We start from the raw sequence: 16,764 nt of genomic DNA on the forward strand, positions 1-16,764 counted from the left end.
AGGGCCACACAAAGTGCTGTTACCAAAACATGACACTACCGAATGTTCTTAGCAAACATCAAAAGCAGGGCTTCTCAAGCACAACATGATTGACATTTGGGGTCAAATAATTCTTTGCTGTGAGGGTTGTCCTGTGTATAGTAGGTGGTTAGCAGCACCCCTAATTTCTGCCTACTCGATGTTGGTTGGCCTCCATCCCCCACCAATTGTGATATTGCCAAATGTCTCCTTGGAGGGAACACTGCCGCAGTAGGAAAAGCACAGATCTACACTGACCTCTAATACAAACTAACAAAGTGAAAGCTTTGACATATTAATAAATGAGTCATTGTGAAGCAGAGTGAATTCTTCAAAATCTATGAAAACAGTTGAATTAGTCAACAAGTTGATTTACCAGCACAAGACATATCTAGTGGTGATTACCTTATGGCTGACTGTATCTCAACAGCAGGAAGGGTGTGGTTTTTTGAAGGATCTGTAACCACAAACCAGAATGACACCCTCTGGGTAATGTTGCAAAGTAGAACATGGGGAATGCTGCAGATGATGGAAAGAAAAAAGACGTTTAAGGAAATACTGCCAGATTGCATTAGAACATCCAATCTGGTGTTACTACATCTAAAGATGCATCTTACCTAGAAATGAAAAGTCATGTCTACCATTAAGAAGCTATGTCTTATTAAGAAGAATACAAAATAGGAAATTTCCTTTGTTTCAAAATCATATAATTAGGGATTATTCCTTAACTAAGAATCTACCAAATTAAAAAAGAATTTCTCAGTAGAGATCATTAGGGATCTCATTCTCCATCAGCATTAGCTAACAGCACGCCTACTTCCCCAGCACGTGGCCTCTCTCTGAACTACAGAAGCCTTTTGTGTTTTGGTTCAAGCGTTCCACCTCTCAGACACAGAAGAAAAATCTGTTGCCCACTCTTGATCCAATCCTTGCTTGCTCTGTTGGCCACTATTTCTGCCCCTTCCCACCTCTAGTATTAGGGCCAGCCCAATAACAGACCTCCAAACTGATATGCTATCAACAGTTTACCAGCAGCCTTTGAAAACTCTATTTGTAGTTACCTGATTTCCAACTGCAAATTGGAACTGTGTCTCATTCTGCTCTGTATACACGGATTACCAGTAGAAATGACAAGAAAGAAATGGCATTAGAGTTCAGACTGGGGATGATCTATATATGAATGTTTGAAATATATGAAGGTTGGATTTTAGAGAGTTCACATTAAATCAATGATTTTGGGGATAAAACAGAAATGCTGAATGGCTTTCACCATTTCCTTATGAACAAAGCTGCAAACATTGACATGAGCAACCATTCCAGAAAAAAGGAACACATCCCTCTAAAAGCTAGTAAAAGTGAACTGATTAGCTTTCCTTTAAAAGCATCCTAGAGGAGTGCTATGTTCATTTTACAATGACGCAAGAGTGCCTGCCCGTCAATTTCCTGTACTTTTCACGACCTGGTAGGAATGATTCCATTTTCCCCCTTACATGTCAGGTACAAAAGGCAACGGCTCCTCGGCTCCTCTGGCCAGAGGCAACCCCCTGGGCCCAGCAGTGCCAAGCTTGTTCAGGGGGCGCGTGTGCCCCGGGACGGTCGCGAGTCCGGCGGGTGCTGACCTGGCGCGGGAAAGGCCACTTGCCCTGGCGCCCCCACGTGCTGTCCTTGCGCCGCGAAGCCAACGGTCAGCTTAGCCCTGCGGGTCTCCGTCCGTGGAACGTCGGAACATCGGACCTTCGGAACGTCGGGAAGCTGAACAGTGCGCCCGCCACAACGTCGCCAAGGGACAGTACGTGGGCAGAGCCTGGGCCCGACCATCGCCCACCGCTGGGCCCAGCCGCAGCTCTGCGTCCGCTGGCGACCGATGCCCGCCGTCCCGCCCGGCTGGGCCTGCAGCAGAGCCCGGAGGGGTGAGGCCCCCGACGCCCGAAGGCGCTGGCTCCGCAGGCTGCCCGGCCCCCACCCCGCCGCACCGCAGCGGGGCGAGCCCTTCCCGGCCGGCGCAGGGCTCTGGTTGGGAGCTGGCGCTGCTCCGCCCGCCGCCCCGGCGCACGCGGAGCCACGAAGCCCTGCAGGTCCCCCAGCCTGGGGACAGAGGCGGCCTCTTCAGGGGCCCGCCCGCCAAGCGGTACTCGCGCCAGGCCAAGGACACCGAGCTGAGGGCCTGCAACCCGCGCCGGGTCAGGAAAAGGAGCCTCAGCGCACCTCCCCGCCTCGAAGGCCACGACACCAAGGGGCTGCAGCTGAGCCCGGAGCCTTCAGGTCCGCGCAGACAGATGTAGGGGTACCCGCCTGCGCGTCCAGCCCCGGCCTCTGGGACGCCTCTGCTCCAGGCGCTGAGGAGCCCCTGCTGACACCACGACCACCTCCTGCCCCCTGCCCACCCTCCCCTCCCTCCCCACCCCAGGAGGCATCTCCCCTTTCCTCGCCTTGCCCCTATCTGAATAGAAACAGGAGGCAGTTTTCTGTTATACAGTTTGTCCATGTCTTTTTTGGATAGAGTCACAGAGCGGGATCTCATCCACGCCACAGTCTCTCCCCGAGGCCCTGGGAACGCCTGGGGTCGGATAACTGCGGTTGGCTGGCTGCCGTCCTCTGCACTGTAGGGGTGTAGCAGAATCCCTGGCCTCCCTGCTCTAGGTGCTGGTGGCATACCCCCATTGTGAAAATAAATAATATCTCCAGTCATTGCCAAATATTCCTGGGGTGTCGGGGGGCGGGGCGGAGCGGGGAGTACCTGTCAAAAAAAAAAATCACACCTGTGGAGAACCTCTGAGGGACAGTTCCCTCTGCTGGCAGAAACAGTCAGACTCGGGCTCCGAAAATGGGGGGGGGGGTTTCTTAGCCACATCAAGATACAAAGGTGAGCACCATGAAGTGCTGTGCGCTTGCCAAAAACACTGCCCTCATTGTGTAGAATGCTGTGTGAATTATTCATGGTTTTGCCTTATCAAGAACCAACCAGATCATGTAAATGTAAAAAAATGATTTGCTTATTTACCCTCTGCTTGCTGGGAAACATTAAAAAGTTGAACAATATCAAATACTGCAAAGACAGAACGGGAGTCCCAGGCAGTGCTGCGGTGTCGGGGGGCAGCCATCCGGGAGCAGCACTGGGGAGTGTTCCCTGGAACAAAGCGCTGCTTCCAGAAACTCAATGCGCGTGCGCAGACACAGACACAGACACAGACACAGACACACACACACACACACACACACACATCGGTGAGGCTGCGGGCAGCACTCTGTCAGAGCAGCGAGTTGGAGCAGCCTGAACACCCACCAGTAGTGGAATGCATGAAGTAGACGCGGTACGTGCTGTCAAGGGAATACTAGTCCACAGATTAAAGGGAACAAATAGGCCAATGGGCTCCTGGGCTACTGGGCCAGAGAATTCTATGTGGGGGGTGGATGCCCTGTGCCCCGGCGACTTGGAGCATCGAACCTGGCCTCTCTCGGTCACATAGCACTAGGACCACCTCCAGCAGTGACAATCAGCAGTGTCTGCAGGTGCTCCCAAATATCTCATGAAGGATGCAATGACCTGCTCTTGCAAACTACTCAATTACAGCTCCACGTGTGTTACAGAAGGGTAAATCTCAACACACACTGTCAAAGGAAAAAGACGGAGTATTACGTGCAGCACATGCCATATGCACAAATTAGACAAGTACAAAGCCGTATCGCTAACATACTAGAGGAGGCCAGAAACCAGCTAAGAGGTCATTTGGCCACTTTGCCTGTGTTGTTCTTTCCAGCTCAAGCAATTTTAAATACTGTTCAAGCATGGATTTTATGGTATTTCCCTTCAGAGAGTCAGAGAATATGCTACAAACAAAGCAAAGTCCCTCCTCCCAGAGATCTTGCTTTCTAAGGGGTCAGAGACAGAAGATACAAGTAAATAAATGTACACACTGGCAGGTGGGGAGAAGGGCTTTAAGAAAAGCAGCAGGAGGGATGCACACACCTCCCTCAACACAGCTGTGGCCCCAAATGCTTTCCTGGCCCCATTGCCACGGAACCACTACGCTATCTCTTACTATGAATTCTAGTTCTTTTTTCAGTGTTTCCATTGGGCTGCAACTCATGCTTTACTGTAAAATCTCAGCAAATAAAATGAAAACATTTCATCTAGTTAGAAATAAAGATTTCCCAAAAGATTCAAATTGTTGCTGAAAACATTAAAGCAAAGATTTTCAGTAGAGACACTTACTGTTAGATACAAAAAGTCCTGGACTGAAACTCTAAAAAATCAAGCTTTTACTTTGAAGTTGACTACCTGCCTTTTGCTAGACTTGAAGCAAGGCATTTCAGTCTACATGAGTTACTAGAAAGGACTTGAGAGCTCTGTGCGGCATGGAGGGCACTCTGGTTGCCATTTTGCTGAGGAAATGCCTTGTTACATGAGACTGTCTTGAGCCTGCAACCACTATGATTACCAGTTATCCCTACCCTCTAAATGCCATGAAACTTACAGTCATGGATGAAACCCCAAAGCACACATTTACACACGCTGCCTGTGCTATGTGGATGGGGTCGGTATCACAGCCAGGTGAGAAACACTTACAACTCTCTTCAAAAGTATCAAGCTCAAAAACACAAAGGCAGACGAAGCTCATGAAAATCAAAGGAAGATGGAGAAACTGTCACAGATGGGATCAGACTAAAGAGGAGTAAACTCGGGACCAAAGGGTATTAGTTTTAACAAATGGAAATCTGAAAAATTGCATAGCTTAATGATATTGAACCAAGGTTAATTTCTTACTTTTGATATATGTGTCATGGTAATTTAACATGATAACACTAGGGAAACTGGTCAAGCGTCTAGAGCAGAGTTTCTCAACTGCAGCACTATCTACACTGTAGGCTGGTGAACTCTTGCGTGTGGGAGGCAATCTATTCTCCTGTGGCTCGTAGAGCAGCATCCCTATTCGCCACACTGGATGCCAGTAGCACATCCAACTGTGAAAACCAAAAGGCCTCCAGACATTTCCAAACATCCTTGGGAGCAGCAAAATCCCCTCAGGTTGAGGACCATCTGTACATACACAGGATCCCTCTGTATTATCTCTGCAACTACCTGCTCAATATGTTTTTTCCAGATTAAATGCACACACACACACACGAATACAGGAGCAAAGCAGTTATTTTTAAAGTTGCCTGGGCACAGTAAAATGATCTACAAGGATAAAACAAGGCAATGGGTTAATAATAGTTCTTACTAGCTTCACTGAGAAAGCGATAACAGATACAAATGACTTCAAAGATAAGAAAGAGCCGTATTCAAATACAAGACACTGGCATTCATCAGCATAAGTGTGGTCTTAATAACTTTGTAAAATTGTAGACATTTTCTTATGTATTCAAAAATTCCAAATATCAGGATAGCTCCCACTGTATTAGTGTCTTTGGAAGCACCATTTCCATCATTTCTCCAAGACTGATAGAAGCAAAGCAGGTGACTAGTTTCAGCTGCTTAGTCTTCTTCCACAGAAGAATACCAAGTATCCCTCCTGCAGGAGCATCTACCAAGAAAAATAAATATGAGGTTTTAGCAAACAAAAAAGGAACCTTGCACTCAAAAAATGCCCGCCATCCAAATGTAATTGCAGAGATATACTTATATTCTGTTCAGAGACAGGCAGTTGGACTAGTAAAGAGTGAACCACTTCCTAAAGCAGACAGGCTGTGGGGAGAGCTCCCCCTGCTTCTGGAGACAGCTGCAAGGCAAAGGCTATAGATGGAGACACGCATGTGCGCCTGGGCTTTCTCCGTGTTTGGATGATGCTTTGAGAAACGAACTGATGTCCTGACTTCACCAAGAGTGAGAAACTGAGTCTCACCAGAAGGTTAAAGCCAGGCAGTGGGGAGCTACTTCGATGGCCATTCACACCATACCCCCCATGGGTGTATCTCCCCATGGGACTAAGGTGGAATGGAGGAGAGATGGGTGGGGGGGCTCTGTTTTCTTCTGTGCACTGTAGCCCAATAGACAGGCCCCTGGTTCAACAGCCAGGACATTAAGAGTGCTTCATTCACCAAGAACAAATGTTTCCTGAGACCTAACACTGATTACCCAATAGGGTTAGGAAGAGAGTTCCTACTACAGGAACATTTAGTTCCATGACCTTGCCCATAAATGCCACGTGCTACTAAGTGAGACCCTTAAAGACCAAGGTCACAGTGTCTTGAGCCCACCAGAAGATTGCAAACCAAAGTAGAAGTAGGTAACTCCTGAGATGCCAGAATGTGCACACAGGACTACATGCCCTTTGAGAAAATAGACCTGGGACAATGGGGAGGGCAAAAGGCTCCTAGATGTCACGTGGCTTGTCCACAGTCTGTGTTAGAAGGGTCTCTGATCCCTGCCCTGATTTGAACTTCATCATCTCTAAGCAAAGAACACCTTTTGAAAATATGTTCAGCTGAGGGCCACCAGGGAGACTATCAAATAGTCTGTCCATCTGCAACACAAGAATTCCGTGGGCCCTGGGATGGGAGGGCAGGGCGCCAGCCTGTGCTGCTGCCAGCCCCTGCATTCCTGAACCATGTGGGCACGGGGTAAGTGATGGCCAAATGAATGGGTGGGTGATGAATTAGTAGAATGGAATAGTGAACCCCATTGTTTCTACTCACTGTTTCTACATTATTCTAAGAGGGACACACTGAGAAATTAAATCAGACCATGACTATAACAATAGGAAAGGGAGGGAGGAATGGAGGGAGATTACTTCCTGAAAACTTTCTACCCAATCACACATACTCAGACAACACAATAACCCAGAGAACTCTCCAGTATAAGAAGACCCTGAATGCAGCTTAGGTAGGGGCACGTAAGTGTAAGTGCAAATGTCAGGAATTGTAAGGAGAGAAAGTTAATGCTCAAGTGGGAGTAACATGAAGACTGATTGTGCGGACTTCGGCAGTTCATTTACTTAGCAACCAAAGGACACAAAGCCCTTCCAATTATAGGTGATGTACAAAGAGTGTGACTTCTTCCATGGTCTTTCCTCCAAATGGGACAACGCTGAATGTCCTCTAACATATGCACAAAATGAAAAATCAACCCATAAGCACTTGTTGAGCTAAACATGTCTTTTAAAAGTATGTTCTGATGTAGTAAGTAAACTGAAATGCCTAACCTTAAGAGCTCTCATCACAAGAAGAAAAATTCCGTAACTATATATGGTAATGGATGTTATGCAGACTTAGTGTGGTGATCACTTCACAATATATATAAATAATGAATCATTATACTGTACACCTGAAACCAAAATAAATAATGTGGTATGTCAATCATACCTCAGTAAAAGAGAGAGAGAGAAACTAAAATGCCATTAGCACCACTGAATAGAAAACCTACATTTTCAAGATTGTAGATACCAAAGGGCTGATGGGATTATGCGAACTCATTGCAATAATCACTTTGTCCAACTGTTTTACAAAGTAATAATATTTATACATATATGAATGGCTTCTTTCAGAAAATCACTAAACATGTAAAAGATGCCCACTCTCTTTCCTTAAGTGTGGGGAGCCCAGGTCTGATACTAATCTAAGAATTGGCTCCAGTGCCGTTTCTCATCAATGGTGCAGGACAGGGCCAATTGCATCCAAGTGGTGGTAAGAATTGGGATTTTGGTTCTGGAAACCAAAGGACTAAATAGGAGCTGGGCTGCTGTTTTACAAGCACAAGACTGTTAATCGCCTTTCTATGGACACAACAGCCCGTTGTTCCTTTGTAGATCATGAGACTTATCCTTGAATAGTTAGGAGGAAGAAGAAATCCATTGCATGCCCCGCACCATTTAACTAGGGAAGAAAATGCCATGCCTGAGTTAAGACTTCTAACTCTCTTGTTAAAATGGTACACAATCCTAAACGCCACTGTTTCAGTAAACTAGGCAGATAAGTTTCCTAGTTTAACTGGGAAATAGATTAAAGTTTAAATTTAGGTTGTATTTTCCTTAGAAACTACTTTCAGTATTTAAAAACTCCTGAGAAAATACTTTACTAAATTGTACATAAACCTTACTGTAAACACTAGAAAACAGCTGCTTGCCATCTTCAGTCAAAGCTCTAAGAACACCTCAAGTAACCTGACCTAATGAAACCAGAACTTTCTATCATTTAAACGTTTCTATCCACTTTCCATTCTGCTTTTAAGAAAATCCAGGAAATAACAAGAAAACCACTTGATATAAGGATTCGTAAGTAATGACTTCAAAGGGATTGTCTCAGTTCTGTGACATTTAGTCCATCTTCATGCAGTTTCTACCAGGGCCAGCTTCTTGGGTGCGGGCCCTGTGCTGTTCGGGATGGGGTCTAAGCCATCATATTAACCCCAGGGCTTAGCACATAGGTAGCTTTCCATGGAAGTTAATTGTGTGGCTCCAATCCAGCAATGCAGTTCGGCGGGTTGCTTTCCTCACACCACTGCCTGTGGGTGCCATCCGCATTTTCCCCTTCACTCCTAACTGTCACTTTCCAGTCACTTCTACCTGTCAGAGGGCTCAGGACAGTCTAGCATAAGCTTAGGTCACAGTGTCTTCCACCTCTGACGTCCACAGTGCTGCCCAAGGGTGTCCACTCCTGTGCTCTGCAAGCTCCACCCCTCCTTGCAGCCCACCCTGCCCCAGTCACCCCCAGCCTGCCTGTCACCTGGCCCTCTTTCAGGGACAGAGAGGAGAGGGGAGGGCGGGAAGAGCTGGAGGAGGGACCGCCAAGCTCTCTCCTCAGCCAGGGCTCTCTGTGGCTCCCTCTCTCTGCTTGTGGTGCACATGTTCTCCATTCAGTGTGCACTCTCTGGGGACCTGTCTGGGGATGCCTGCACGGCATCTCCCCAACGTGGGTGATGCACCCTGGGCGGTTTCCTTCACCCCACCCCTGCTGGCACACCTGCAGCATGGCCTCACTGCCTTCGCTCTGCCCGCGGTCCTCAGCCCAAAGGCAGGGGCCGGCCCAGCCCCCGCTGCAGCCTCTGTGTGGCCCCAGGCCAAGTACACTCAAGTGCCCTCTGCTCTCAGAGCTGCCCCTCACCCAGTCACAGGAGGCTCAAGCCGGCCTTCCACCTTTAGACTTGGCCAGCAGATTGATGGCCCCGGTTTCCATTCCACAGGGACACCTCAGTGACGGGAACACCGCCATAATCTCTAGAACTCCAGGTGCTGCCCCTCCGCGGGCAGCTTGAAGCAGTCCTGAGAATGTCGGCCCGCTGGGGAGCCTCCAGAGGAAATGGGCCAGCGTCTCCTCTTACAGACAAGTGCACTTTCCTCCAAGCATTATGTTCTAATCTCCTCTTCTTTGAGGACACCGTTCATATGGGCTTAGGGCCCACGTATGTTACCTCGTTTTACATTACTTACCTCTTTAAAGATCCTGTTGTGAATACAATCACATCCTGAGGTGCTGGGGGTTAGTCAGGACTTCAGCATGTGAGTTTTGATGACACACAATTCATCCCATAATAGCTACCTTCCAGAATTTTTTCTGCCCCAAACTGTCACCAAAAGGTGTCTCTGAAAGGCAGATTTGAAATCTGATGCTTCTGCCAAGCTACTGGTGTCTGAATCCACCTGCCACACTCCAGAGAGGCTGCCTGTCTGCAAGGTTGTTTTCAATCCCATCTTGCTCTGCGTGGTGCCCTTTCCCACAGGGGAAGCCTGTTCATGTAAACAACAGCCTCCTTTAGGGCAGTGCGAGCGGAAGCGGGCCCAGCACTTGAACTGCATCTTAAACACATCCTGATTCATTAGGCAGCCTCATCACTCAGCGCCTGACAGCAGTGTTGCTGGGAGTCATACTGCCTAAGTGTTGACAGAAAAACTTTTGTTGACCCTGTATCTAGTCTCTCACTTTCCCATTTTTTCCATACTGGCAAAAAAAGGTTTTATGTATCTTGTGCACCTATTTCCAAGTAAGACGCTTTTGCAAATAAACCAGGTCAGATATTCACAGGTTCCTACAATGCCTGAGGTTGCAATTAAACATTCAAAAGTGAAGCAGACTCACAGAACCCAAGAATGGACTAGCAGTTACCAAAGGGAAAGGGACTGGGGAGGGTGGGCGGCAAGGGAGGGAAAAGGGGATTAAGGGGCATTATGATTAGTACACATAATGGAGGGGGGCACTGGGAAGGCAGTGTAGCACAGAGAAGACAAGTAGTGACTCTATCACATCTTACTACGCTGATGGACAGTGACTGTAATGGGGAATGTGGTGGGGACTTGATAATGGGGGGAATCTAGTAACCACAATGTTGCTCATGTGACTGTATATCAATGATACCCTAATAAAAATGAATAAGTAAAAATCAAAAGTGAATTCCTCAAAATCAAGCTGAAATGTTACATATTTAAATGGTCCTCTTTGCCAGGTCCTGAATCATTGTAGCATTAAGACAAAAGAATGAAGCACATAGGAGACCAAAACAAAAGGCTAGGCTAGAGGATAAGACTTTAATCAGCAGGCAAATTTCCTTTGTAATAAAAAAAGAAAATCCTGAAATGAGATAAATTCAGCTACTATGTCCCAGGTAGAGCTGAGCAGGGGGGCACACGTTGCCACATCCTGGAGTAATATGCAAGAAGATATTTATCACCTGTATGATATGGCACTTACCAGTCTCAATAGTGCTCACCTGTAAACAGCTCACACAGCCTTCCAGGTGTGTGTGCCCACCAATGCAGGGCCTGATTCTGTACTTAGTACAGGGAGTAGCAGAGAAAAACGCCCACTGCCTGACAGCAGACCAGCTACTAAACGGAAGGGGACCCACTCACAGGATCTCCTTCCCACTCACCAATAAGAAGATAGGCCATTTTACTTCTCAAGGAAAAGAGTGCAGTAGGGCAGAAACAGCAACCTAGGGTGTTACCTTAATCACAAATAAAGATGCAAGAAAACATCACACAAAGAGAAGATTCCTCTGTAAGAACGGGTAAAAACGTAAAACTGCTAACAGCTGTACTAATGCATTTAAGAAAATAAACAAGGTGCTGGGGTAGATAGCAAGAGGGGGTTGAATGCATTCATATTCATCTTCAAAATGAGTGTTATGGACTGATTGGTTCCCCTTCCCCCCAAATTCATATGTTGAAGCCCTAAGCACAAAGATGACTGTATTTGGAGGCAGAGCCTATCCGGAGGAAATTACAGCCAAATGATGTCATAAGGGTGGAGCCCTGATATGCTAGGATTAGTGTCCTCACAGAGAGGAGGCACCAGAGAGCACCTTCTTCTCCAGCCCCACTTTCCCCACTCAACAAAACAAGAGGGCACTGAGCACTCAGCATTGTGGCAGCCCCTGCAAGGCTGGGGAAGAGGCCTCAGCCTGAGCCCTGCCATGACCTTGGACTTCCCAGCCTCCAGAACTGTGAGAAATAAATGTCTCTTGTTGCAGCCCCCCCAGCCTGTGGTTTTTTGTTACGGCAGCCTGAGCTGACTAATGCCATGAAAGTAGAGTTCTTTTCTGTATCTCCGTCTTTCTGGCTACAAGAGAAATTCTAGGTATACAGTAGAAATGTAGGAAGTTTATGCCATATGACTACAGTTTTTAAAATGTTTATTTTCAGAGTGGTTACTGAAAAGGAGCATTGTTGCATCATGATATAAACTGTAAGCTGAGCTGGGTTACAAAAGTTTTTTCAAACATTGCATAAAAATATGGCTCCCTTTTTAAAACTAGGTCACCAAACTGTTTTCAAGATGGAGTTCTGAATGAATGCACTGTTTCAAATAACACTGCAAATAGTCAACTGAGATTTTTCACTGTTTACTTACTCTGTTGTTTCTCTGTTGGGAACTTTTCTCATGGAGAAAGCCACCATTGCTTTGAAGAGATACTCTTCATTTGTATCCCAGGCGTACTAAAAGAGGCAACACAGAAAATGTGAGAATAAAGGCATGGGATAAAGAAACGGTCCACCGGCACCAGAATCTAACTGTGGCCACAGTGGTTTTAGCCCCCCTCTCCCTCTTCCTCTCCCTCTCGCGCTCTCTCATCCTTCTCATATATTCAAGACTGGACACCATGATAAATCATGTCCATAACGTTAGGGTCGCGTTTCTTGGACATTCTATCATTCCCAGTATGTCGCTGCTTTCTGTTGCATCTCTTCCTTCAGAACCTGCTGTAGTAGCGGCCTGTCAACAAACAGGGCGTGTGGACATCTCATCTTGGACACACACAGTCAGTTCCCTTCCTTTCTCTCTTCCCTCAGAAAATGAGCCCCCCACTCACTTTCTTTCCTTTATTAACATTGGTATACTTTTCTTTTTATATTTTTAGCTAGAAACTTGAGTGTATGTGCATGGTATGGGCTGAATAGTGTCCCTCCCCCAAATGACATGTTGAAGATTTTTCACTGTTTGCTTACTCTGTAAGTAAGTCCTAGTCCCCAGGACCTCAGACTGTAACCATGTTTGGAGATAGCATCTTACAGAGGTGACTAAGTGAAGATGGGATCATTAGGATGGACCCTGATCCAATATGACTGGGGCCCTGGTAAGAAGAAGACAACTGGACAAAGATGTGTACAGAGGGGAAGACACAGGGAGAAGACAGCCATCTACAAGGCAAGGAGAGAGGCCAGGACAGACCTGCCCCTCACAGCCCTCAGAAGGAGCCACCCCCGCCGACACGCTGATCTTTGATTTCTACCCTCCAGAACCGAGGGGAAAGAAATTCCTATCACTCAAGCCACCCAGTCTATGCTACTTTTCACGGCAGCCTGAGCAAATGAATGTGGCTGGCCCCACATTTCAGGTGAGTAATCATGTAGAACAGGAGACAGTCACAAAACAGGGTTTGTTGGTCTAACTCTAAATTCATGATGTCCTTCCCAACATCCTGGGAAAGCCTTCGGTGTCTCCGTCAGTTTTGTCTCTCTCACAGCTCACAGCGACTATTTCCAACCTCTCTCAGGCCCCCCCTCCACATTCCAGTGCTTTCCCTCAGACATCACCCTTGCCAGATGGTTGTTTCATATTCGCAATTCAGAGGTACATCTCAAGCCATCAGGGGAAGCTCGCCCACCCTCCTGCCACAGACCACGAGATGTCCTCCACGGGCACACATCCTATGTGTGCCCTCCCTGGACGGCCAGGTGTGGTTCGGGCTGCTCCTCCCACCGAGGGCGATCCCACCAACGCTATTAGGAAGGCTCCCTTTCTGCCTGTCCCAGGATCTAAGCCATACCAGTTTCCCTCCTCTCTTCTGTGTGCTGGACTCTGACTGGAGCCTGTCCATTGCCTTCTAACCACTCCCAAGTCTCTCCCATCAAGACAACAACACAAACAAATCACTTTACTCAGTACTCCTCCACCCACCTGCTGCTGTCTCTCCCCACACCCCTCCCAGGCACAATGCTCAAGAAGGGGTCCACATGTCCATTTTTACTTGCTCCCCGCCCCTGCTGACCTGCCTCCAGTTCCACTGTTCCACAGAAATGGCACTCCCTGAAGTTACCAATACCCTCCACAGCCCTCAACTCAATGAGTGCCTCTCAGCCTCACTGTGCTTGGCCTCTCAACAGCGTTGGCCACTCTTGAACACTCCCTTCACCCCAAGTACTCCCTTCCCTTTCGTGATACACAATTCCGCTGCCTCTCCTCCTGCCCCTCTGCTCCTGTGAAGGCTCACCCTCTCCTACAAGGCCTTTGCTCTTGAGAACCTCTCAGTGCTAGGCTAGACCCTCACCTCTTGTGGCTCTGTACTTTCTCCCTCAGCAACGTCATCTACTCTAGGCTTCCATCATCACCTTAGTGCCAATGCATCTCATGCCAGCTTTGTCCTTGCCCATTTGTCCACAATGTGGCAAACTCAAGCAGTCCAAAATGAAGGCCACGTGTTCGTGTCCATACCTGGCTCCCTAACTCATAAATGGGCCACCAGCCATCCAGCTGCATAACCAGAAACAAAAGCTTCCTCCTTGAGGCCTCTGTTTCCCTTCCCTGTCATACACTCCCTGTGGCTCTCAAATCCCTTCCCTCCACCAACACGCTGGACTCCAGACAGGCAGCATTTCTCACCTGCATTCCTCGAACCGCCTCCTTGGTGGGTGCCTCCTTCCGACTCTAGCCCAGCCTGCCCTCCACACTGGCCAGCATGGGCCAGACACAAGTTCTATCGTGACATCTCTTCCCCCAAACTCCCACCTGCTGAAAGGCAGTACCCAAACTCTGTGACACAGACCACACATTCTTCGGCTGACCCCTCCTTTCTCTTGACGATCATGACATGCCCTGTTCTTCCTCCCTGCTCCAGTTCCACATAGCTCAGCTTTCCTTCCATCCCTCCCTCTCACCAAGTTCCTTCTTGTAATAAATAGCCTTTGCATGCACTGTTCCCTCTACTCTTTATTCTCTTATTCCCTGATTCACTTCTACTCCTGCTTTAGATCCCACAGCAAATGCCAAGTACCGAGGCCTCTGCTGAGGCCCAAACCCTCATGTACTTCTCCTTCCTGTAATACTTATCCAGATGGCACATTTCCGTTTGGTTTACTGATGCCTACTGGACAACCTATTTCCCCACTGCTATAAGCTCCATGAGGGCAGGAGCAAGCCTGCTTGCAGCTGCCATTGCATCCCCAGCACCCAGCATGGTGCCTGCCCTCAGAGGATCCTGGGATAAGCGCCCCTACACACAGGTAGAGAGAGTGGATTCTGCTCAGCCTGCCTGCTTCAAATCTTACCTCTGCCACTGCTGACTTGAGATCCTGAGTAGGTCACTTACTTTCTCTGTCCCTTGGTCTTCTCATCTGCCCTGTGAGAATGTGAACACCCATACCACCTGCCTCCATGGGTTGTTGTGAGGGCTAAATGAGCTGTGAGTAGAAGTGCCTGGAAGGACCCAGTTGGAAAACAACCTGAGTTCTCCATAGATGCAGGCTGTTAAAATGCTTATTACTCAGCGAGTGAATAAAATGATATATTGGTGGATTGGTCTGCAAACAGATCATGTGCCTCTACATTTCTCTGGTGCTCTTTCACTCTTTCTAGCCTGAGGCATCTTAACACACCTTCTATGGGGGAAAACATCACAAACCACATTGAGATACTGGAATTAGATTGACACAATGTCATCTTATTAATTGGACAGTCTTTGTGGTGCCTATAGCTATGTGAGCCCTGTGAGTATTTTTTTTACCTTCAATTTCATAAGCATATATTGCATGTTGTTGCTCTGATATTTGAAAAGAATTGAAGAAACGTCATGTTAGAACTGGAAAATTTTTGTGCTGACAGACCTTACGCAGGTGGAACCAAAACTGAGGCCGACAAAATCCAAACCGTTGCAGCAGTGAGGGACAGAGCCCAGGCCAGACACGAGGGCCCGACTCAGGCCCTTTGCTCCGCTATGCTGGGTTGGAATGTTCAAGTTTGCTAAACTACGCCATGCAATACACACTTCACATGTTTTCTGGCACATACTGCAGATTAAATACTTTAGGCAAAATCATTTTATTAACAATTTCTAACTCACAATAATTTCTTTTTCTTTTAAGAAAAGATCAGATTTGAGGTCTTTAGAAGTAATCTATGCAAGCTTAAGATAACTATGCAGAGAGGCTCATTAAGAAGGCACAGTGCTGCTAACAAAAGTCAAAATGAACATGCAGGTCCTCTACTTACTGCTTTCTCTCCCCGAGCTGTTCTGATACTAAGTCTCACTTTAAAAGCATTTTCTGCATCTGCCAGAAAGAAAAAAGAGAGAGCAGTGTGCGATGATAAAATCTGCCCAAATGGAGCCTGATAAATCCCAATATTTTTTTAGGTAACTCAAACCAACAGAACACAGAATTGAAATTCAACTGCCCCCAAATACTCCTGAAAGGTTAACTGCAATCACCTTAGATGGTTTTAAATTCTCCTTCAAACTCATAAAACAGTCACAGGCTCAACTTGCAAACTACAACACTCTGCAGATTCAGAAACATAAAGAGGTCTCTCAGCCAGACTTGTCAATCATTTAGAAAACTGTTACTCGATTTTTAAGTTTCAAGGCTACGTACCTGGCTGACAGAGTTCAGCATGAATAGCAGTGACCAGGAAAAAGAGCAGCCACAACATTCTTTCAGAGTGGAAAACACAAGGCAGACGGAGGGGGAAAAATCCACTCTCCACTTAAAGCTGCCTTAGCCATTCTGTGACCTGGATTAGAGCAACAGAGAAGCAAGCCAGCCACCACCTAAAAGGTTTAACGATTAACCCCCATCATTTGGGTTAATACTCGGATAGAAGAAAGATACTTTGATACTCTCCTGTCACTTATTTACGAAAATCTATTTGGAGAACGGATTAGTTGTCTTTTCCAAACTCTACCTCCCAAGAACGTTTCCTGGGCTGACTCAAAGTCGGAATCCTGCCCCGCCCCTTCTGTTATTGGCTGCTTAAGTGTATGGTGGAAAGAACTGAGACCCCTCGGGAGCTGCTCCTTGCCGTGAACTGTCCATCTCTTCACGGCTAAAATACCTGGCTCACAGATAGGCTATCTTAATTTGGGACGCAAACATTGGTCCTTTCTATCTGGCGAACAAAGTGCGCCCTTCCACGAATGGCCACCCCTGACTCTCACCCCTGCAGGCCAGCCTCGGAGGAGAGCTGCCCATTCAGAGGGGATGAAAACGGACTGCGTCCCTAGACGCAGGGGTGGCCATGCCGGCGCCCTGGAGCACATGAAATGGGGCTGCAGCTGCTGGGAAACGGGAGTTTTATTAATGTCATTTGAGTAGCCACCTGTGG

At 47.3% G+C, this 16,764-nt stretch overlaps 1 protein-coding gene across 2 annotated transcripts in view; it reads right to left on the reverse strand.

Moving 5' to 3' along the window:
• CLTRN (collectrin, amino acid transport regulator) overlaps positions 1–16,211 on the reverse strand; it is a 30,750-nt gene extending 14,539 nt beyond the window's left edge. The window contains exons 1-4 of one of the 2 annotated variants that reach the window (XM_057495817.1): positions 16,035–16,211; positions 15,655–15,713; positions 11,800–11,885; positions 424–537 (exon numbers count right to left, since the gene is read on the reverse strand). In XM_057495817.1, the coding sequence (XP_057351800.1) occupies positions 424–537; positions 11,800–11,885; positions 15,655–15,713; positions 16,035–16,092 (317 nt within the window). In that variant the 5' untranslated portion in view covers positions 16,093–16,211. The remainder of the gene's footprint in view (positions 1–423; positions 538–11,799; positions 11,886–15,654; positions 15,714–16,034) is intronic. The other variant, XM_057495818.1, reaches the window with a different exon arrangement.
• Between the last annotated feature and the right edge of the window lie 553 nt (positions 16,212–16,764).

This window comes from Manis pentadactyla, chromosome X (assembly GCF_030020395.1).
Source record: "Manis pentadactyla isolate mManPen7 chromosome X, mManPen7.hap1, whole genome shotgun sequence".
NCBI lineage: Eukaryota > Metazoa > Chordata > Mammalia > Pholidota > Manidae > Manis > Manis pentadactyla.